The 22,298-nt window shown below is 41.4% G+C and overlaps 7 protein-coding genes across 7 annotated transcripts in view; 4 read left to right on the top strand and 3 right to left on the bottom strand.

The window, feature by feature from the left end:
- Nucleotides 1–22,298, top strand: part of LOC310788062 (hemoglobin subunit alpha-2-like) — a gene marked incomplete at both ends in the record, with an annotated part of 48,161 nt that overhangs the window by 13,749 nt on the left and 12,114 nt on the right. The gene's annotated exons all lie outside the window — the stretch shown is intronic.
- Nucleotides 1,785–2,721, bottom strand: LOC310788066 (hemoglobin subunit alpha-like). Its single transcript, XM_083649555.1, has 3 exons — nt 2,577–2,721; nt 2,102–2,309; nt 1,785–1,986 (listed from the first exon to the last, which is right to left on the bottom strand). The coding sequence occupies exons 1-3, from the start codon at nt 2,669–2,671 to the stop codon at nt 1,858–1,860; spliced, it is 432 nt and encodes a 143-aa protein (XP_083505681.1). The 5' UTR covers nt 2,672–2,721; the 3' UTR covers nt 1,785–1,857.
- LOC310788061 (hemoglobin cathodic subunit beta-like) lies at nt 2,828–3,921 on the top strand. Its single transcript, XM_083649547.1, has 3 exons — nt 2,828–2,983; nt 3,314–3,536; nt 3,744–3,921. The coding sequence occupies exons 1-3, from the start codon at nt 2,892–2,894 to the stop codon at nt 3,870–3,872; spliced, it is 444 nt and encodes a 147-aa protein (XP_083505673.1). The 5' UTR covers nt 2,828–2,891; the 3' UTR covers nt 3,873–3,921.
- On the bottom strand, nt 5,045–5,972 carry LOC310788065 (hemoglobin subunit alpha-like). The gene is made up of 3 exons (XM_083649554.1): nt 5,828–5,972; nt 5,356–5,563; nt 5,045–5,240 (listed from the first exon to the last, which is right to left on the bottom strand). The coding sequence occupies exons 1-3, from the start codon at nt 5,920–5,922 to the stop codon at nt 5,112–5,114; spliced, it is 432 nt and encodes a 143-aa protein (XP_083505680.1). The 5' UTR covers nt 5,923–5,972; the 3' UTR covers nt 5,045–5,111.
- LOC310788060 (hemoglobin cathodic subunit beta-like) lies at nt 6,078–7,180 on the top strand. Its single transcript, XM_083649546.1, has 3 exons — nt 6,078–6,234; nt 6,565–6,787; nt 6,995–7,180. Exons 1-3 carry the CDS (start codon nt 6,143–6,145, stop codon nt 7,121–7,123), a joined length of 444 nt encoding a protein of 147 aa, XP_083505672.1. The 5' UTR covers nt 6,078–6,142; the 3' UTR covers nt 7,124–7,180.
- On the bottom strand, nt 15,570–16,889 carry LOC310788057 (hemoglobin subunit beta-like). Its single transcript, XM_083649543.1, has 3 exons — nt 16,714–16,889; nt 16,111–16,333; nt 15,570–15,814 (listed from the first exon to the last, which is right to left on the bottom strand). The coding sequence occupies exons 1-3, from the start codon at nt 16,815–16,817 to the stop codon at nt 15,683–15,685; spliced, it is 459 nt and encodes a 152-aa protein (XP_083505669.1). The 5' UTR covers nt 16,818–16,889; the 3' UTR covers nt 15,570–15,682.
- LOC310788064 (hemoglobin subunit alpha-A-like) lies at nt 18,948–20,200 on the top strand. The gene is made up of 3 exons (XM_083649553.1): nt 18,948–19,108; nt 19,468–19,675; nt 19,974–20,200. The coding sequence occupies exons 1-3, from the start codon at nt 19,014–19,016 to the stop codon at nt 20,100–20,102; spliced, it is 432 nt and encodes a 143-aa protein (XP_083505679.1). The 5' UTR covers nt 18,948–19,013; the 3' UTR covers nt 20,103–20,200.

Genomic DNA, 22,298 nt, shown 5'->3' with positions numbered 1-22,298 from the left:
GTAGGGGATATATAAGGGGATATATATATCATCAGTATATAAAAGGGAGCTCAGGCTCTGTCTGTTTCTCTGTATCACAGATTTGTATTTTTATTTTTCCTCATCAACTGCGACACAAATTCCCGTGAGTTGTTACATCGCAGAGACGTGAAATTTGCCCCAATGACACATATTGGTTGTTATTAGATGCTCCAGGAAAGGAAAAAAAAAGAATCCGCCCACGGCGGGTACTACAGCGATATTTTGTTTTTAGGCCTTCACAGGCCATTTTAGGGCATTGTGACATCATCACCATCACCCTTCCATGTTTTTCTATTGCTGACTTTGTTCAATTGCATGACATTTGCACAGGTCAACTGCTGACCTACAGATGATTACACTTTTTTACAAGAGATCGATACACCTAGGTCAACTGCTGACCTGTGTGACAGATACAGATACAAGGTACAGATATTCAAGATACAGATATTCAAGACCCTTCAGGGGCAATAGGCTTGAACCCCTGGTATTGCCGCTTGCGGCTATATTTATTATTATTATTATTATTATTATTATTATTATTATTATTATTAGTAGTAGTAGTAGTAGTAGTAGTAATAGTAATAGTAGTAGTAGTAGTAGTAGTAGTAGTAGTCAAGTCAAGTCAAGTCAAGTTTATTTGTATAGCACATTTCATACACAGAGGCAATTCAAAGTGCTTCACATAAAATGGTTGACAGGAAAATAAAAGAATAAAAGAAGAGAATAACATGGACATTTAAAAGCATCACAACAAAACTTTATAAAAAGTGCATTAAGCAACAGGCGCAGCAGTTGCAAAAAGAGCTAAGAACTTATAGAGGACTCATTGGGTTGCACACTTACACTGCATCCCTGCACACTTTACACTGCATCCCTGCACACTTACACTGCATCCCTGCACACTTACACTGCATCCCTGCACAATTACACTGCATCCCTGCACACTTTACACTGCATCCCTGCATACTTACACTGCATCCCTGCTCACTTACCCTGCATCCCTGCACACTTACACTCCATCCCTGCATAATAGAATAAATCAATTTATCTATAGAATAAAATGGACATTTAAAAGCATCACAACAAAACTTAAAAAAAGGGTATAAAAAGTGCATTAAGCAACTAGTAGTAGTAGTAGTAGTAGTATTGAATAGTGTATCCTCAAGTTCATTTTTCAAAAATATATAGTTTAAACCAATATACAATATAACTTATACGCTCCCTTTACTGATAAATCCGTACATATTATTATAGGACGAATCAGCGTGACGTCACTGCCACCCAAAAATGCGTAACCCTGCGGCAGTTAATTATGTTGTGCCAAACAAACGTTAATATCTCAAAAAGTATCGCATTGCTTATATTTTTACATTCTGAGTGAGAGCGGAATTAGTTTGAGTTTGATGTACTGTATATATGCATGTCATGTTAAAGTTGTGTGAACTGTCCCAGTTTTTAAATTGTAAACACAGTCAGCCGGCTAGAGTCAGACGCTCAAACTCAGGCTACATAGGGTTCCATTGTCGTTGCCACCCAGTGATGCGGTTTGTTTACCAAAATGCTGCTCGGCTGATCCCTCGTATAGAAAAAGCTGTTAACAACATGATTAAATGTTGTTGTCATTGCCCCCCCCCCCCCCAGTGAGGTAGAGAGACAGGTATTCTTCAAGCCCATGTACAGTATGTTGGCACTTTGGCGTTGTGTTGGTTGTGTCAGGCTTAGGCTATGGTGCTAGCCTATATGGAAAAAGAAAGGAATTGCAATGTTTGCTGGTTGATTTTATTGTGACATCAACAGGGAGCATGTTACATCATTATGTTAAAGCTCATCCTGAATTTATCTGTATTTGTCTGTCAAAGCACCGGTCAAAGCTGAGAGAAATTTATCCACAGCCAAGTGCACTTGAGGAGTGAAATCAGCTGGGAAATTGATAGCCAGCGTCACCAGGATGTTGTGGGCCAGGATCTGAAAATACATGAAGAAACAATTATGTTCAAATATATATAAATAGCTATGTAGTAAATAAGTCGGGAGCTACCTACATTAGGTACAGTCAAATTTGTCAGGACTCAGGAGCTACCTTGAAATTGGACGGGTCAACACGCAGCTTGAAGGCGTGGAGGTTGCTGAGATCGCTCAGCCCACCAACCAGGTTGTCCATTTTGGAGATGGCATCAACAACGGCATTCATCACAATCTTCCCATGTTTGTTAACTGGTGCGGAACCCGGGGTGTAGTCCGGCCAGCTTGCGAAGTAGACCCGTGTCTTGGGAAACACAGTCACCATCCTGCCGTGAGAGCAGAGATGGAGAGATAAACAACAGGCTCCTGAGTGAGTGAGTGACCATCATGAGACAAACATCAATTATGACTCAAGCAGCCTATTGATTGTGCTCTTTTGCCCTAAAAACATATAGCTAACTACTACTCTCTCATAATATTAATTCAGATCAATTCATAACAATGTAGGCCATAGCAGGATATATGGTATAGGAAAATGTTCAAAGAAAAATATCTGAGTTTAGGTGGGTTTACCCCAAATGATGAAATCTTACCTCCCCACAGCCTCAGCACCGATGGCATCTGCCTTCCCACCAACCTTGCCAAAGAAGGTGCTCACCACACGTTTGTCCTCGGCAGTCAGACTCATATTTGCTCCTTGTAAGAATTATTCATGCAGAAAAATACCCCAGAAGATTAATATGGGGCCTCTTATAGCGCAGGAGAGAGGCAGCCACGCCTCATTATGGGCAAGACTTTGGACAGAACCCAACGTGGGTGGAGAACTCTGACCCATATAAGCCATTTGTAGCATCTGACACACACAAGTTTTTAATTGAAATAGAAAGACCAAGATAAACACCGACATCATGGTTGAGTGGACAGCCGCAGAGCGCAGCGCAGTCAATGCTGTATGGGGCAAAATTAATGTCGATGAGATTGGACCACAAGCTTTTGCAAGGTAGGGCTGTGATTCTGACATCACTGTCATTCACTTACTATTTTAGTTTAGCATAAATATCTGTGATAGGCCTATAAGCTACATCATATAGTTTGCATACACTATGAAGATCGTGTTAGGCAAAACAAGTCATGCTTTTCTGATAGGCCTACTTGGTTTTTGTTCAAAATGATGGTTGTTTGCCTTGTGATGGTCACAGAGTAGACATAGTTTACCCACCTTTTTAGTTACCTTTATGCATCAAGCCTATAATTGAGCACACTGCAAACTATTGAACTAATCTACCACGAAACTATTGAATCTTGAAACTTATTTTCTCCACACTAACAGAGTCCTGATCGTCTACCCCTGGACTCAGCGGTATTTCGCCTCTTTCGGAGATGTCACCAATGCGGCTGCTATCTTGGGTAACCCCAAAGTGGCCAACCATGGCAAGGTGATTCTGAACGGGCTGGACAAAGCAGTGAAGAACATGGACAACATCAAGGGCGTTTACGCCGCGCTGAGCCAGACTCACAGTGAGAAGCTCAACGTGGATCCTGACAACTTCAAGGTGAGCAATACACAATTACAGCAACCCTGTTGGTGCTGTAATAAGCTATAATAGGAAAACAGGCCCTTATCTATCCAAAAGAACGCAAATCTTTGAAAATGAATTCATTTTTAACCATGTATCGTGTAAGATCAATATCAGCCACGCAGCCGGATCATTGATTCCATTCCATACAGTTTCATAATGTTTTTGTGCCTTTCTCCACAGCTGTTGGCCGATTGCCTCACCATTTCTGTTGCCTCCAAATATGGCAGCACCCTTACCCCGCAGGTCCAGGCTACCTGGCAGAAGTTTCTGAATGCGGTGGTCGAGGCTCTGAGCAGTCGGTACTTCTGAGGCAGCACTGCAATGCTGAATCTCACACTGAGAGATGAAAATAAAATAAAATTGAAAATTTAGAACCTGTGTTTAAATGGTTTTCTCTTTCAGTGTGATGGGTTTCTGATCCAGTGGCTCTGAAGTGCAAAAATGGCCTCAGACATCAAAATCATTTGCTAAAAAAAACTAAAACTAAAAAATATATATATTTTTTCAGTGTAAGGGTAAGGGGTAGGTAGGAACGTCTAAGGGTAGATAGGAACATTTTCACTTGATAATTTCGATCTGTTCTACTCATGTGGCTTGTTTATACATTTCTGGATATAATTTATTTTGAAATAGCTACAAGGGTGTTATGAAGAGGAAAGAGTATTTTTTCACGTGTGGGTGTGTCCCTGCTCACTTACCCTGCATCCCTGCACACTTACACTCCATCCCTGCATAATAGAATAAATCAATTTATCTATAGAATAAAATGGACATTTAAAAGCATCACAACAAAACTTAAAAAAAGGGTATAAAAAGTGCATTAAGCAACTAGTAGTAGTAGTAGTAGTAGTATTGAATAGTGTATCCTCAAGTTAATTTTTCAAAAATATATAGTTTAAACCAATATACAATATAATTTATACGCTCCCTTTACTGATAAATCCGTACATATTATTATAGGACGAATCAGCGTGACGTCACTGCCACCCAAAAATGCGTAACCCTGCGGCAGTTAATTATGTTGTGCCAAACAAACCTTAATATCTCAAAAAGTATCGCATTGCTTATATTTTTACATTCTGAGTGAGAGCGGAATTAGTTTGAGTTTGATGTACTGTATATATGCATGTCATGTTAAAGTTGTGTGAACTGTCCCAGTTTTTAAATTGTAAACACAGTCAGCCGGCTAGAGTCAGACGCTCAAACTCAGGCTACATAGGGTTCCATTGTCGTTGCCACCCAGTGATGCGGTTTGTTTACCAAAATGCTGCTCGGCTGATCCCTCGTATAGAAAAAGCTGTTAACAACATGATTAAATGTTGTTGTCATTGCCCCCCCCCCCCCCCCCCCCAGTGAGGTAGAGAGACAGGTATTCTTCAAGCCCATGTACAGTATGTTGGCACTTTGGCGTTGTGTTGGTTGTGTCAGGCTTAGGCTATGGTGCTAGCCTATATGGAAAAAGAAAGGAATTGCAATGTTTGCTGGTTGATTTTATTGTGACATCAACAGGGAGCATGTTACATCATTATGTTAAAGCTCATCCTGATTTTATCTGTATTTGTCTGTCAAAGCACCGGTCAAAGCTGAGAGAAATTTATCCACAGCCAAGTGCACTTGAGGAGTGAAATCAGCTGGGAAATTGATAGCCAGCGTCACCAGGATGTTGTGGGCCAGGATCTGAAAATACATGAAGAAACAATTATGTTCAAATATATATAAATAGCTATGTAGTAAATAAGTCAGGAGCTACCTACATTAGGTACAGTCAAATTTGTCAGGACTCAGGAGCTACCTTGAAATTGGACGGGTCAACACGCAGCTTGAAGGCGTGGAGGTTGCTGAGATCGCTCAGCCCACCAACCAGGTTGTCCATTTTGGAGATGGCATCAACAACGGCATTCATCACAATCTTCCCATGTTTGTTAACTGGTGCGGAACCCGGGGTGTAGTCCGGCCAGCTTGCGAAGTAGACCCGTGTCTTGGGAAACACAGTCACCATCCTGCCGTGAGAGAGATGGAGAGATAAACAACAGGCTCCTGAGTGAGTGAGTGACCATCATGAGACAAACATCAATTATGACTCAAGCAGCCTATTGATTGTGCTGTTTTGCCCTAAAAACATATAGCTAACTACTACTCTCTCATAATATTAATTCAGATCAATTCATAACAATGTAGGCCATAGCAGGATATATGGTATAGGAAAATGTTCAAAGAAAAATATCTGAGTTTAGGTGGGTTTACCCCAAATGATGAAATCTTACCTCCCCACAGCCTCAGCACCGATGGCATCTGCCTTCCCACCAACCTTGCCAAAGAAGGTGCTCACCACACGTTTGTCCTCGGCAGTCAGACTCATATTTGCTCCTTGTAAGAATTATTCATGCAGAAAAATACCCCAGAAGATTAATATGGGGCCTCTTATAGCGCAGGAGAGAGGCAGCCACGCCTCATTATGGGCAAGACTTTGGACAGAACCCAACGTGGGTGGAGAACTCTGACCCATATAAGCCATTTGTAGCATCTGACACACACAAGTTTTTAATTGAAATAGAAAGACCAAGATAAACACCGACATCATGGTTGAGTGGACAGCCGCAGAGCGCAGCGCAGTCAATGCTGTATGGGGCAAAATTAATGTCGATGAGATTGGACCACAAGCTTTTGCAAGGTAGGGCTGTGATTCTGACATCACTGTCATTCACTTACTATTTTAGTTTAGCATAAATATCTGTGATAGGCCTATAAGCTACATCATATAGTTTGCATACACTATGAAGATCGTGTTAGGCAAAACAAGTCATGCTTTTCTAATAGGCCTACTTGGTTTTTGTTCAAAATGATGGTTGTTTGCCTTGTGATGGTCACAGAGTAGACATAGTTTACCCACCTTTTTAGTTACCTTTATGCATCAAGCCTATAATTGAGCACACTGCAAACTATTGAACTAATCTACCACGAAACTATTGAATCTTGAAACTTATTTTCTCCACACTAACAGAGTCCTGATCGTCTACCCTTGGACCCAGCGGTATTTCGCGTCTTTCGGAGATGTCACCAATGCGGCTGCTATCTTGGGTAACCCCAAAGTGGCCAACCATGGCAAGGTGATTCTGAACGGGCTGGACAAAGCAGTGAAGAACATGGACAACATCAAGGGCGTTTACGCCGCGCTGAGCCAGACTCACAGTGAGAAGCTCAACGTGGATCCTGACAACTTCAAGGTGAGCAATACACAATTACAGCAACCCTGTTGGTGCTGTAATAAGCTATAATAGGAAAACAGGCCCTTATCTATCCAAAAGAACGCAAATCTTTGAAAATGAATTCATTTTTAACCATGTATCGTGTAAGATCAATATCAGCCACGCAGCCGGATCATTGATTCCATTCCATACAGTTTCATAATGTTTTTGTGCCTTTCTCCACAGCTGTTGGCCGATTGCCTCACCATTTCTGTTGCCTCCAAATATGGCAGCACCCTTACCCCGCAGGTCCAGGCCACCTGGCAGAAGTTTCTGAATGCGGTGGTCGAGGCTCTGAGCAGTCGGTACTTCTGAGGCAGCACTGCAATGCTGAATCTCACACTGAGAGATGAAAATAAAATAAAATTGAAAATTTAGAACCTGTGTTTGAATGGTTTTCTCTTTCAGTGTGATGGGTTTCTGATCCAGTGGCTCTGAAGTGCAAAAATGGCCTCAGACATCAAAATCATTTGCTAAAAAAAACTAAAACTAAAAAATATATATATTTTTTCAGTGTAAGGGTAAGGGGTAGGTAGGAACGTCTAAGGGTAGATAGGAACATTTTCACTTGATAATTTCGATCTGTTCTACTCATGTGGCTTGTTTATACATTTCTGGATATAATTTATTTTGAAATAGCTACAAGGGTGTTATGAAGAGGAAAGAGTATTTTTTCACGTGTGGGTGTGTTTTTGTTATCATTCATTGAAATGTTTGTTTTGGTCATGCCGAGGGACTACATAGGATAGATAGAGGGTTTTTCACTCTGGTCCCATCCCACTCAAACAAAAATACTCCCAATCCTGGTAGAATGACCAGCCAAGTCCCATTCCGCTCCCATTTTCCCCCCCACATCAGGCACGCACAGTCAAGTGTCTGCCTGCAACCAACCAACCAACAACCAGCCACCAGAGCAGCCAGGGAGAATACAAATAAAATAATAGTGTTTCTTCCTATTAGAACTGCATATGCATATTTATATATGAAAACTGGTCTATTGTTGTCATCATTCCCGCTCCCGTTTACTTTTTTCCTGTCCCATCCCAACTTATTCACAAGTAGAGGCCTCGTATAGGCCCTTGCGGGTCTCTTGCCTCTACTTTGCACATTTATTTTCTTTGTTTATCTTGGTAACTTTCAGTATTTCTGTATGTTTTAATATGTGCTAAATAAAGAAAAAAAGCAAAGAAAAAAAATAGTGAAAATGACTCCCACGCCATGGGAATCCCGTGACCCATGGGACTCCTGAAAATGTCAGCCTCTAATTGGGAATGTGAATGTGTTGGTCATTGTACATATGACAGCAGAGAAGAATTTACTGTCTGTAAAAACATTGGTAGTGTAGTCTGACATATGGTAGAGACAGTTCTTACTGAATGTAGCTGCTGGTTGATAGTGACTGTGTGTGCTGATTATTGTCCCCCACCAAAGGGTGGACTATGGATCGGCTCCATCAATTTCTTTCCTTTTTTCTGAAGTCTGTCTCGAGAGATTAGTCGCACTGTAATGTTGCCTTAGGGCCACTAGGCAGCGGCATTGACAATGGATGGGTGAATGAATCTACATCCCTGGTGGGGGGACAGTTTACTACAGTATCTGTGTGCTTTAATATTTGGCTGCTGCTTTTGAAAGATTAAAACTCTAATAACTATGAGGTGGGTAGTGTTGGGAGTAACTAGTTACTGCATAGAACTGAGAACTGTGACAGCGAATATGGCGTGGCACTGTGTTTTTGGCGTCATCTCAAAAATGTTTAGCTGGGACCACCTGATATTTTCCGTTATCAATAAATTCAGATGGCCCCACCCATTAGGCTAATATCAAATTGCTTACAGTAGAATAAACAAATATGCACAGATCCAGGCAAAAAACCTACAGGTGCTGGACAAAAAAGTCTATGGGCACAAAGGAGGAAAGTCCACACACTGGAGGCTCCACGTAAATGGTTTTATTCTCTATAATGTAAAGAGTAAGTTCATTTATAGTCCAGTCAATCTAACAAAAAAAAAGGCCCAACCCAGAAGTAATTGCAATAGTAATGTTTCATAGATTTTATTGGTCGTAATACCCACCATTAAAAGTATAAATTCATCGATTTATTGGAACATACTTTTTTCCAAGGTCAAAGGCAAAGTTTCCAAGTTTTAGAGTGGTGCGGTCTGGGTAAAATGGTGTTAATATTGGAAGGTCTATGTACACCTATCCAACATATTTGGCAGGCAAGTGCCCTTTTTTTTCTGTAGCGGGCTTATTTTTAAAGTTAGAGTGAGAGTATCCTCTGTAACTAGAAGACCTAAGGAATCCATTGGTACGGTATCAACCATGCATGCTAGCTTGTTGGAAAGGGGGCTAATCTATACTATAATGACGATACCGTCTGTCTCTCTGTCTCTCTCTCTGTCTCTCTCTCTGTCCTTCGCGTATCTCCAGAACCGTTGGTCGGATCGCCTTGAAACTCGGGGGGTGCGCTGATGGCGACCCGATGGAGTGCAGTGCCCTGTTTCCGTGCGATTCGGACTCGAAACACGTTCAATATTTGAATATTTGTCTTCAGTTCTGCTCCTTCGATCCCTAAGCCCCAGCTTTAATTAGGGCCGTTGACACCTACTGATAAAGTAAACAGAGGAACGACCCTGTGTTTAGGGGGTGGCAGCATCCCTCCTCAGGTTCCAATTAAGAGCAGAGGGTGAAGAAATCTCCTCCTATGTATGTGCCTCTCCAAATATGCATTTACAAGTCTGTCATGAATAAAATCAAGAGGAAATAATCAGTAGAGCTCAGTTTTTTATGTGGTTATAATGGTAGGCTATAATGAGTCACGCATTCAGAAATAATATCCTCTAGGGCCATGGCCGTAACTAGCTATGAGGACGGGGAGGTCCGGACCTCCCCTAATATTTCAGCCTGCAAAAAAAAAAAAAAAAAAATTTTTTTTTTTTTTTTTGCAGGCCAGGCCAGGCCAGGCCACTCACTGAACAGCAGGCCAGGCGCCGCCTACTGGTTTACTAGTGGTTTTATTACTTTATTCAGGTTTAAAGTGGGTGCATCTCATTGTAATCATGCATGATGCCAATTGCCAAGCTCCCGAAGTCAGGTATGCAGGTGGCTATATGCATGGTTTCAGTTTCATGACCCAATAAGTAACAAAAAGAGGTGGTGTAAAGTTAAAAACAACATAATATATTTTATTTTATTTTTCAATCGTTCCTATCAGGAATAAATAAATGTCCCTCTGTATGTTTTTTTTTTTATTATCGATGATGACTTTGTGTGTTGTGTACGGCTTGGGTTGTGTACCTGTGTTTGTAGGTGTCATTTTGATATGAATTTGGCTAAAACAGTTTGTGTTTGTTAGTTACAATTATGTTGACAGGAGAGCTGAGCAGGTGGTGACATGAAAGAGAATATACTGAATAATGACATCACAACAGTATAATCCTAATGTTGATTTAAAATGATATATTACTCTAAATATGGCTAAAAAAGGGGGGGGGGAAAACTCAAATTTTTTTCGCCGCCGAATCCGCCTCCCCTTGCTGGACCTCCCCTATTTCGGAACCCTGGTTACGGCCCTGTCTAGGGCAGGGATACTACTTGCTTTGCCCGGGGGCCACTTTTGTGAAATGATACGAGGCCAGGGGCCAGCTAATAAACAAACAATATACATTTTTCTGTAGCGGATTGTAGTTTTTTGGGGTGTCAGCCGGAGTTAAGTCTGACAATGTTGTGCACACCGGATAGTTAGTTAGGTTAAGTTAGTTAGGTTAAGTACATACACAAGTGCCTGGGTAGCAAGCAGACGGCGGTATTTGACAATTTAACTGGAGCTCAGCCAAACTTTATTTCACATTAGTTATTATTGTGAATTAGATTCTAATTCACAATGAAAACTAACGTGAAATTATTAGGAAATGGTCGGGGGGCCACTCTGCACCCTATCGCGGGCCGCATCTGGCCCCCTGGCCGCAAGTTGAGTATCACTGCTCTAGGGCCACGCCACTTCCGGGAACCCCCATCCTGTGTAAGTAGGGTTGGGAGTGTGCCCTATTGTGCAGTGCAGTGCCCTGTTTTCGTGCAATTCGGCATAGCGCCACCTACTGGCAACATAAAAAATGCTGTTTATCTCAAGAACCGTTCGTCCGATCGACTTCAACTTTGGGGAGTGCACTTAGGGGGACTCAAGGGAGTGCTGGGAGCTGAATTCCGTGCAATTTGGCATTGTGCCACCTACTGGCAACACAAAAAGCGCTTTATCTCCATAGCCATTCATCTGATCGACTTCAAACTTGGAGAGTGTGCTGCTGGGAACCTGACATAGAACAGAATGTTGTGCAATTCGGCACAGCGCCACCTAACACAAAAAGTGGTTTATCTTGAGAACCGTTCGTCCGATCGACTTCAACTTTGGGGAGTGCGCTGATGGGAATTTGACGCAGTACAATTTGGACTTATTCCAGGACTGTTTGTACTGTATGTATTTTCTTCGCATATCTCGAGAACCGTTTGTTGGATCGACTTCAAACTTGCGCTTAGGGGGACCTGACTGAGTGCAGTGTGTGTGTGGGGGGGAGCGCCCACGGGGTGGTGCATGGGGGAACGGGCACTGCACTAGTCATCCAAATTTAGGCTAAATTTTGTCAAGGGAAAAACGAGCATGGCTATTTTCAAATGGGTAGTTTGATCTCTCACCTCAAGATACAGTATCTGAATGTGAATGGGTTCTATGAGTACCCCACAAGTCTCCCTTTTACAGACATGCTAATCCCATGCATTTTTTATTTGTATTTTTTATTACAAAAACCATGTTTTTTTGTTTTTTTTGTATGCAGTATACATGTGTTATTATCGCCCACTCTATTTGAATATTTCTGCATATTGGGATCCCTAAAGAATCGTGGAATTTGATAAATTGGGTATGACTGGTAAGCTGAGACTCTTGTGGATTCAATTAGCCCATATGGTTAGGGGAGAAAAATGTCCAAAAAGCTAAATGTGTATGATGAATTAAAGTGTCCCGAGGGTTAACACTAAATGTAATAAATGTAGGGTTAGGCTCTTGCATGGAGAGAAGTATCCATTCAGGAAACCTGGGTTACAGTGTAACCATCCGTTTCCTTTCAGTCGACTTCTCTCAATTCACAAACTTCATTCGTGATGAGATACCTCTGTAAGACACACCGCGACGAAACCAAGCAGACGTATCTGCTCCTCTGGGAGCCTGAAGTGGCCGCTGAGTTGGAATGATACGTACCACCACCAGTGTCACCTCTGTGCACAAATAATAGCCCAGGCACAAGGTGCCACCAAGGCTTAGCGGACCTCGCCAGATGCTAAGGTCGGCGGTAAATGGGTGGAGAGTTGTCCAGCCTGTCAGCTTACAAGGCTAGCGTAGAAGAAAGACCTCTCTCTGGGCCCCGGTCCGTTCTAGTAAGAGTTGTGACCCGGATGTATAGTCTATCAGGCCATGTCCCACTGACCCTGAGCCCTGAGCTTCAGCATTTTCCATTCCTGTAATTACTTTATCATTACTGCATAATAGCAGTAATTAGTCGTTACTAGGGAAACTTTGAGGAGGGTGAAAAGGCTGCAGTTCTATAGACTGACTGGTATGGGACTGAGGCCTTTTAGGGTGGAAATGTATGGTTCAGGCTCAGCGCCACCCCAGCATCACCCAGCGATAAGCAGCAGTCCTATGCTCCGAAGGGCATGGAGCTCAAGATTCCTCTTTTTCTTTCTTCTCTAGTCGGTACAATGGCATTGCCCTTGGCATTGCCCTACTGTATGTCAAGCGGCTGGCTGCTCCCACCGACAGAGAGCTAGCGCAGCCCGTATACTTGCAGATTCCTCTACACGCAAATCCAAGCTTGGGAGGCAGTGCCAAATGGGGCACAAAGTGCACTGTAGATGCCAGTGACCTCAAAAGACGGTGGTACCATCCTCCATGGGTGACCCTGGCCCCCGTTTGTTTTGGCCCACCATGTATTTGACAAAAATAAATAATATTTAAAAAGAAATCAGCGACTGATATTACTGCCCTCCAGAGGCTCTAGCGGACTCATTTTTAAGCGGTGCAGCCACTTCTATAAGTGACTTTGTGTGATTTTGGGGAGACTGGCTCGAGGCGACAAGGAAGGGGGTGTGGCCCCGACCCCAGCTCCCCGGTCTGCACACCGACAGACAGAAAGAGGCACAGGGCAGGCGTATAGAGAGAGAGAGATGTCAGTAATCTCTCCTCTTGAGGAGTGGAGGAGCGTTTTGTCGGTAATACATGCACGTACACACATGCACACATGGTCACACGCATGACACATTCACGCATACATGCGCAGGCACCCACAGTTTAAGACACATCTGGAAATTAAGGGCAAATTCATTTCCTCAGTGGCGAGACTTTGGCACGCTATGGAGAGAGCACACACAGAAACACGCACAAGCCTGCACACATGCACACATGCACACACGCACGCACACATGCACACTCCGACGCATACACACAGCACGGATGGGCGCGCGCACGGACGCATGCACGGGTCGGACATGCACAAAATCGCACCACTTACTTCAACACCTGGGTGTGATTTTTAAAGCTAGTGTGATTATCATTATACCATATGAAACTAGAAGAGCCAAGGAATCGATTTGGACCAACCATGTCAATCTAGCATGTCGGGAAGGGGGCTAAATAATGCTCCAAATTTAGGCTACATTTTGAAAAGGGAAAATTGGCATGACCATTTCCAAAGGGGTCCCTTGACGACTCATCTCAAGTTATCGGAATGGGAATGAGTTCTATGGGTAGGGTTAGGTTTAGACACCTTGAGTTGCATGCACTTTCGGTCAGAAAGGTGTCTTTCTCTTTGAAAATGTTTAAGCTTTTTTATCAACTCTAAAGTGAACTCTAATAGAAGCTTATAATAAAAGTTCTGATAACGTTTTTATTATTTTTAAATTTTACTTTAGATTTAGAATGTCTATATGATGTTAGAATTGGCTATAAAATATAATACATTTTATTGTACGGTAATGTAATTTCACATAACATAAACATTTATTTTGGGCCCACGGCCCTCCATCCAGATAAATTGTTAACCCTTCATAGGAAAGAATTTTGGCACCTCTGCTCCAAATGAAACTGGTACAAGCAAAGCCTGAGGGCAGCTTGTCTTCCCAGAGTTGGGGGGAAAGTTCCTGCTTTAACCCCATAAGCTTGTTGGATTGTATCCACAACCCAATGAGAGAGCCCAGTCTTGGAGACCGATTGTTCAAGGCAGCTTGGTCTGTACCCATGGGGTCTGTTGCCCTGCAGGCATATGTCCGATGGAGCCTTGTCAGGGCCTTGACGGGCACAGTGACTGCCCACACAGCCCTGCTTCACCATCCTGAGGAGGATGGAATGGTGCACTAACTGTGTGGCCCCTGGACCTGACCTTATGGTGGAGCGCAGGCAGTAAGCATAAACAGTCCTCCTTTGCCGAGGCATGGAGCATTGGGCACATGGCCACAAGAGGCAGGGGCACAATGTGCACAGGCTACTGTATCTATATTAGTCTTCTTAATGTACTGTATGAGTGAAGGTGGATCTTCTGTGCATAAAGGCACACTGGTGTGCCATGTAGCCTAAATGTAGCGGTGTGGTATCAGCCAACCATCTACTGTATGCAATTACTAGTAGCCAATATCACAAATCATCTCTCAAATAACTTTAAGATAGCCTAATCACCAATCAATCACGAAACAATGCCATGCTATAAGGTTTGATGTCAACAAAATAAAACAAGGAAACAAAACAAAACACAGGACACAAAAAGTGCATAGTAATGTTTCTGAGACTGTCAAGCTATTTTACATGTATTCTGAAGCTGTTAAATTTGTCTGTAGCCTACTCTCAACTCTACTCACCCGAAATTCCACTATTAATGAGCAAATAAAAATGAAGTATTTTGTTGTAGAAACTGCTGGCGTGACACTTGATGTTTTTGGTTTAATCTAAAAAATGTTTAGCTGTCGACCAGAAGGATATTTTGATGCACCGTTATCAATAAATTCAGACGGCCGCACCCATTGATATCAAATTGCTCAGTGACGGACTCAATGGGGCCCCACCATTGCACAAAATTATGCATCACGTTGATTAGGCAGTCCAGATTATAACACACAGGGAACTCTATAAAAAAATATTTCACAAACACCTCAGAAGTAAAACACCATAATTACATTTTAGAAGGTGTGAACAGTCTATTATCGTGCAAATATCATGCCACAGAAAAGCATTCCTTTTCTACATTAACTTTCTACATTGAAGATTTCAGCTAAACACAGGGTGTAAATTATGTCTTTTCATGTCAAGTTGGGATCTCAGGGCTTGTGGACACTTGGATTATGCAGACTTGGATTATGCCAGGGGAGCAGTAGAATAATTTTATGTATTTCTTCTGTCTGTCTGTGTGTGTGTGTGTGTGTGTGTGTGTGTGTGTGTGTGTGTGTGTGTGTGTGTGTGTGTGTGTGTGCGCGTGTGTGTGTGTGTGTGTGTGTGTGTGTGTGTGTGTGTGTGTGTGTTTTTAACATTTTTGTTCATGGCCCACTTCACACCACTCAGCAGACAGCTCTACTTGCCTCACGCGGCAGGTCTCCATTTCTCCAAAATGGGCCTGCGACCGCATTCTACTACATGTAGTACACTGACTGTATGCAAGTACCTCATACAACCCCACATCAAAAAAATCCAAACTATCCCTTTAAAAGCAAAAAGATCACACAGATGTAGATCATATGCATTTTTATTGATTGGTTTGGCAACAGCTTCAAGGGCCTCAAATCCTTTTGGAAACACATGTAAGACTGCTGCACATCCTTGTGAAATGCTTCCCCAGGGCCTCAGTGGTACTGTCTACCCAGGGAGTTGACGACGACAGCCATGAACTTCCGCCAGGCCTCATGGACCTCCGGGGTGAAGACAGCGGGGCCTACCTTGGCGGCTATGCACACAGTGATGCACTCAGTAAGGAGCTACAATGAGGAAAAAGAGGATCACATTAACCTGATAAACCCATCAATGAAAACAGACATAGATATTCATCATAAAAAAAACATTATGCAATTTTATGAGGGAGGACTTTGTCCTTACGGTAAAGAACTTTAATTAATCTGTAAGTCCCCATTGAAATATTAAAAGAAATATAACTGTAGTGATAAATAGAAGATTAAAATAACATAAAGTAGGATAAAGTAACTATAAATGTAGGCTACAAATTGTGTACCACAAACACACTATAAATCCCTATTGGAATATGGATGTTACTTACCCTGAAGTTATCAGGATCCACATGCAGTACCTCAGAGTGCTTCACACTCAGTTCTTTGTAAACACCTTTGATGTTGTCCAGGTCCTTCACGGCCCTGTCCAGTCCACCCATCACCACCCTTCCGTGCGCGGCCACCTTAGGGTTCCCCATGATAGCAGAGGGGGTGGACAGGTTTCCAAATGTGGAGAAGTGCCTCTGAGTCCAGGGAGACACGATAACGAGCCTGAAATGATATCACCCATAAGTGAAAAGCCAACAACAAAACCAGCAAATATTGATTTTTCCAAAGGCCAACAATGAATTATTTTGTGGTAAATAAAAACGTGGTGAAATATGATCCCCAGCCAAGGAAAACAACCCCTAATGTGTTGTGTGAAAATGTATTATAGTTGCAGAAGAGCATTAATGTGTTTATTTTTCCTGAGAAAGACAGTGTACTCATATAAATTACATCAGCTTAGGTGATGAAGATTTATGTCAAATTGAAATTTGGTGGGTTTACCCTCCAGTACATTCATGTGCCAACAATGCAATGTTACCATATTATATAAATCTGTATCTCATAAATCTGTATCTGTGAATTGATATAAGTTCACAAGTTACCTGGCCAAAGCCTTGGGTCCAAGTTCATCCACGCTGAGCTTTGACCACAGGTCCACGATGGCCTTGCGCTCCGCATCTGTCCAGTCAATCATGTCAACGTCCATGGTGATGGTGTAAAGGTTTCCTTCGAGATGTTTAGAACAAGCTCTCTGATGATAAACCTTCTCTACATGCCCAGCGTTGGTGGTCCCATTTTTATTTACTTATCGAATGCTCCACCTCTCAGAGTAGGAAGCTTTTGATTGGACCAAAGTTGTGGGGGTGGGGGTAAGAATGCATTGCAATATATTGCCAAGCCTGATGATACAAGCCTGCATTTTTTTTCTGTCATAATGTAATATAATATTGTTTTTTAATAATTACCCCCTTTAATTTCCAATACTGTAATTTCTAATTTGAGGCAAAGTCTTTGCACATACATTTCCCAATCAGAAAAGTTGTGTAATGTTTCTATTATATTAAAAGGAAATAATGAAGCAATAACAAAAAGAATAAGAATAAGAACCAATAATAACACACATTTACATTACATCACCCTGGCTTAATTCATGCAACATCCCCTTAAAATGAGTTAAGGGAGTTTTTAATGGAGCAGACCCCATCAAAATCACCTTAACCACCCCCTTATGACTGACTGCTTACTTTCTAATTCAATGTAAAATTCAGGGAGACAGGAACTTTTCAGTAACACTTTATATTAACTACATGCTATGAAGCATTATATAAGTATTAGTAAATACCTAAGTTATCATTTATAAGGCATTGTTCCTACACATTAATAAGCCATTCATATACACAGTTATACATGTTTTATTCTTGATTAATAAGACAATCTACAGTATAAAGTGTTTAATGATTGTACTTTCATACTTAAGTCTGAAATGCTGAATTCCCTGAATTCCATTTCAAGTATCAAGTACATCAATTACAAACCAGTTATTAAGAGTTGTCAATGGCTCATAAGATAATTTAGAAACTGTAAGTTAATGATGAGTTAATGATGGTTTGTAATTGATACTTAAATTAGAAATTATGGAATCTATCAATGTATGAAAGTATACAATCACTAAACACATTATAGATTATCTTATTAATTAAGAATGTGTGTGTGTGTGTGTGTGTGTGTGTGTGTGTGTGTGTGTTTGTGTGTGTGTGTGTGTGTGTGTGTGTGTGTGTGTGTGTAATTACTTATGAATGTTTATTAATATTGAAACAATGCTTTATAAAGTATGAATTAAGTATTTACTAATACTTAAATAATGCTTCATAGTTGTGAAGTCAAACTTTTTATGAATAACTTATTAATAACCCTAAACCAGAAGACATGAAAAATAACTTAATTAGACTAACCATTCCATGAATAAATCCGTTAGGACATTTCAGGGACAGAATGAAGGGGTTTGGTTTCATGCTTCAGTCTTTATGATCAAAAGGACAAGGTTTAATTAAGTTGTAATCTTTATCGAGATATTTTGAGGACAGTTACCAACACCAATTACCAAATCATATGCTACTATCAACAAAGATTATTAAGAAAATTAAATCAATACTATTACTACTACTACTACTACTACTACTACTACTTTATCTCTGAATATTGACATGACCACTAGTTACAGTTAGTGACGGACAAGCGCGTCTTTTATTGTCACACAGTCACACACCAACACATGCATGCGGCCACAAACACACTCATGCTGACGGTGGCCGGTGAAATTTGTCCTCTGCATTTGACCCATCCCACCCACTACGCTGCATAATGAGACTAAGACAAATTCCTCGTATGTAATCTTGCATAGTGTGGCAATAAAAGTGATTCTGATTCTGATTCTGACTACTACTACTACTACTATAATAATAATAATAATAATAATAATAATAATAATAATAATAATAATAATAATAATAATAATAATAATAATAATAATAATAATAATAATAATACACATTTTCCATTGCACACAAATGACTACGGCAGCTTCAAAATACAACATTTTGTAGGCTAAACTATTTTTCAGCAGCAAGATTTGACAGTGATCAATTCAATTCCATCATATTTTTATTTGTTCTTAAAGTAACCTACTTTACTCATGAACTAGGAAATACCAATTGGGAGTGGTTTATCTCATTACAATTGTCAGTTAAAGTTCTAGCAGTTTCTTCGCTGGAGGTGTGGTTTGGTTTTGATACTCGGGTGCGGTCCCGTTTGGTTTGATATAAAGAGAGCCTCACAAACCCATGGACACACTTGCATCTTTTTATACAAGAGTTTGCTGAGAAGACAGGACAAAAACGCAGACATGAGTCTCTCTGGGAAAGACAAGTCCGTCGTGAAGAATTTCTGGTTCAAAGTCTCCATGAAGGCATCTGACATTGGTGGTGAAGCTCTGGCCAGGTAGGCCCAAAATAATGCATATTTACAATTTAAATTTGAAATTATCCTACTGCAATGCATCTTAATTGAGTAAACCCACACTTCTTCTGTTTATTCATGTCACTTTAACCGACCTGACTTCATCTACTGAGAGACTAGCCTATTATATTATGTCACAATGATTTAATAAGGCTAGTTGTTTGAAAAATAGAGTACAATACAGTAGGTGTGCTCTCCTGGTGTGCTCTGTGCCTTTTCCGAAGAGGACAGAAGTTGAAAGTTTGAGAGCACGCATATATCTACACTCAGTATGGTTCTTTATCAACATCAACCATGTAATATTGCCTGACATTTGTTTTAACATGTCTTTTTTTTGTCAGGATGCTGACTGTGTACCCACAGACCAAGATTTACTTCTCCCACTGGGGTGATCTGAGTCCTTCATCCGGAGAAGTGAGAGAGCATGGCATCGTTTTCATGTCAGCCATCGGTGATGCCGTTGGAAAGATGGACGATCTTAAAGGCGGTATGGCTGAGCTCAGCGACCTGCATGCCTTCACGCTCCGAGTGGACCCTAACAACTTCAAGGTAGAGTCAAGTAAAAAGATCATATATGCCTAGACAAGCAGTACTGTAGGCTAATGCTAGTCCAAATAAAAATGTGCTTATACATATAAGGATCTTATCCCCTATGCTATGGTTTTATGTCATAAAGATGAATGTTTTAAAGCTGAGTCTGTCTGCATAGGTTTACCATCAACTATGCTATACAGTAGACTACACATCTCTATAGGCTACTGTACAGGCTACACCCAAGATGTTTTTTGTTTGTTTGTTTTTGAACTGTTGCTGAGCTGAACTGATAATATGTGTTTCTTAACCACAGATCTTTACCCACTGCATCATGGTGACCATAGCCCTGTACTTCCCTCTAGACTTCACTCCTGAGATCCACCTCTCCGTTGACAAGTTCATGGCAGCCCTGGCTTGGGCCCTGTCTGAGAAGTACCGCTAAACCCCAGCAGTGCAGGAGCATTGACTCATATGGCATGCCACCCATGTCAACCCCTTTTCAGAATGGAAGGGCCTGCTCAATAAAACAAATAAACATTACATTTGTCTCATGTTTTTCTTCAGAGTTCTTCCAGCCTACAAACAAATAAAGGCCAAGGGTTAATGAAACAGGGAACCAATCATTATCGCAAAGTAGGGTGACTTACCAAAGATATGAACATCTGAAGTGAAATATTGAATCACATTGATTTTATTAGGCAAATGCTTAATTACTGTATAAGCTTCCACCAAAAAATTAATAAGACTAGGTCAAACCCAGGTATATTTTGATATACAATGTGCCCAACCCCCATGGGTTTACAATACTAGTATATTGTAGCCTATATGGCTGGATTGTGTGTGATTTTATACATCACACAGATACACTATTCGTGCCGCGTTTCCCCCTACGACCCTGCATCTCCGAAATGCAGGGTGACAGGGGAAACTGTGTGTGTGTGTGTGTGCGTGCGTGTGTGTGTGTGTGTGTGTGTGTGTGCGTGTGTGTGTGTGCGTGTGTGTGTGTGTGTGTCTGTCATTGGTTTATTTCTTAACCAATCACAAAATTACTGCTGGCACGATAGTTGATGTACAGTTTTTGGAGGCATCTCAAGATGTTTAGCTGTCAACCACATGATAGGCTACATTGATGCACCACATTATCACTATTCAGATGGCCACACCCATTAATATCAAATTGCTCACATGCTAGCCGAGTACCCAAATGAATTGTCAAAAAGGTTTAATTCTGAATTAGTCATCATAATAAATTATTAATAATTAACTTATGAATGAATGAATGAATGAATGAATGAATGAATGAATGTATTTGACAAATCAAAAAAGACAGTACACCAATAAGCAGACAGTACAAAATAAGTCATTAGGATATCATACCACTGTACCAGGATATACAGTTGTAGTCATAGTGACATTGAATTAAAGACATAGCTAATGTCCTCATGGTCTTCTTATCGAGGAACTTAGATATTCTTGCCAAATACTTTTTTGAATGGATCTTCCCAATGACAGAGAGGGCCATAGATTCACTGGTCATACACTGATCCAATTGACTTCCCAGATACGTTACACAACACTTTTCCTGTAACTTAATACCATTATATTCAACAGAGAAACTGGGTTGGTCGCTTAACTTATGCATTGTTCCAAAAATAATAGATTCAGATTCGTGCAAGGATTGTTGCATAGCCATGTGCTTACATTTCGAAGCTCTTTACTCTGACTGTTTCTAAGCACTCTCCGGTTACCAACAAGGCGGAATCATCTGCATACAGAAATAAAGGACATGAACAGGCTGACTCCATTAGCCTGGTAAACCAGCCGATCACGTGAACTCACATTTCATTTGGTTCTGCTGGACCATCTGGCCTCAACTCTGGGAGGGCTGTCTGCAGAAACTGCAAAGCAGACGAGCCAATCAGCGGCCCGCCTCGTAGTTGACATCGTAACCGGCCAATCAGAACGTCACTAGCAAAACAGTAATGGCCTGTCCTCATCGAGGAGTAATGTCAATGTTCGTCTAGTTTAAACAGCCATAAAGTGCAGTTATTGCAGACATAGACTCAATAACAACAATTAAACAAGTACAGGAGCATGCAACAGTGGAGTTTCTGGAAACTATGTTTTTGCCGTTCTCATGAGTGGGTTTGGGTTTGACTGGATTGTTTTTTTTTATATATATTTTTTTTCCTGATTTTTTATCCCATTTTTATCCCCCGTTAGTGCTAATTTTAATTTATTTATCCTGGTTGCTGCTCCACCCTCTGCCAATCTGGGGAGAGCCGAAACTGGCTCCATGCTTCCTCCGAGACATGGGCAGTAGCCAGCCGCTTCTTTTCACCTGACAGGGGAAGCTTCACCGGTAGGACATAGCACGTGGGAGGATCACGCTATTCCAATGAGTTCCCCTCCCTCCGAACAGGCGTCCGTAACGACCAGAGGAGGCACCACATCAGTGACCAGGATATTGCATGTTTTGTTGTGGGGTTCCTATATGAAGGAAACCCCCAAGGGGCACGGGAAGAACATGCAAACCCCACACAGAAAGGTGGGCGCTCGAGGAAATGCGGACGGGCACGCACTCCTTCAGCACTCACAGCGTCCCAGGTGGGAATCGAACCCAGGACCTTCTAGCTGT

This window comes from Poromitra crassiceps (assembly GCF_964638095.1).
Source record: "Poromitra crassiceps genome assembly, chromosome: 13".
In the NCBI taxonomy this organism is placed as follows: domain Eukaryota; kingdom Metazoa; phylum Chordata; class Actinopteri; order Beryciformes; family Melamphaidae; genus Poromitra; species Poromitra crassiceps.
Note: the sequence above shows the minus strand (reverse complement) of the source record. Positions and strands in the feature narration are given on the sequence as shown.

Coding starts and splice junctions, on each gene's coding strand:
- LOC310788065 (XM_083649554.1), bottom strand. CDS start 5,922: ATGAGTCTGACTGCCGAGGACAAACGTGTGGTGAGCACCTTCTTTGGC. Junction 5,564..5,827: donor GGTGCTGAGGCTGTGGGGAG/GTAAGATTTCAT, acceptor CTCTCACGGCAG/GATGGTGACTGTGTTTCCCA. Junction 5,241..5,355: donor TTGACCCGTCCAATTTCAAG/GTAGCTCCTGAG, acceptor ATGTATTTTCAG/ATCCTGGCCCACAACATCCT.
- LOC310788060 (XM_083649546.1), top strand. CDS start 6,143: ATGGTTGAGTGGACAGCCGCAGAGCGCAGCGCAGTCAATGCTGTATGG. Junction 6,235..6,564: donor GGACCACAAGCTTTTGCAAG/GTAGGGCTGTGA, acceptor CCACACTAACAG/AGTCCTGATCGTCTACCCTT. Junction 6,788..6,994: donor TGGATCCTGACAACTTCAAG/GTGAGCAATACA, acceptor CTTTCTCCACAG/CTGTTGGCCGATTGCCTCAC.
- LOC310788057 (XM_083649543.1), bottom strand. CDS start 16,817: ATGGACGTTGACATGATTGACTGGACAGATGCGGAGCGCAAGGCCATC. Junction 16,334..16,713: donor GGACCCAAGGCTTTGGCCAG/GTAACTTGTGAA, acceptor ATATCATTTCAG/GCTCGTTATCGTGTCTCCCT. Junction 15,815..16,110: donor TGGATCCTGATAACTTCAGG/GTAAGTAACATC, acceptor TCCTCATTGTAG/CTCCTTACTGAGTGCATCAC.
- LOC310788061 (XM_083649547.1), top strand. CDS start 2,892: ATGGTTGAGTGGACAGCCGCAGAGCGCAGCGCAGTCAATGCTGTATGG. Junction 2,984..3,313: donor GGACCACAAGCTTTTGCAAG/GTAGGGCTGTGA, acceptor CCACACTAACAG/AGTCCTGATCGTCTACCCCT. Junction 3,537..3,743: donor TGGATCCTGACAACTTCAAG/GTGAGCAATACA, acceptor CTTTCTCCACAG/CTGTTGGCCGATTGCCTCAC.
- LOC310788066 (XM_083649555.1), bottom strand. CDS start 2,671: ATGAGTCTGACTGCCGAGGACAAACGTGTGGTGAGCACCTTCTTTGGC. Junction 2,310..2,576: donor GGTGCTGAGGCTGTGGGGAG/GTAAGATTTCAT, acceptor CTCTCACGGCAG/GATGGTGACTGTGTTTCCCA. Junction 1,987..2,101: donor TTGACCCGTCCAATTTCAAG/GTAGCTCCTGAG, acceptor ATGTATTTTCAG/ATCCTGGCCCACAACATCCT.
- LOC310788064 (XM_083649553.1), top strand. CDS start 19,014: ATGAGTCTCTCTGGGAAAGACAAGTCCGTCGTGAAGAATTTCTGGTTC. Junction 19,109..19,467: donor GGTGGTGAAGCTCTGGCCAG/GTAGGCCCAAAA, acceptor TTTTTTTGTCAG/GATGCTGACTGTGTACCCAC. Junction 19,676..19,973: donor TGGACCCTAACAACTTCAAG/GTAGAGTCAAGT, acceptor TCTTAACCACAG/ATCTTTACCCACTGCATCAT.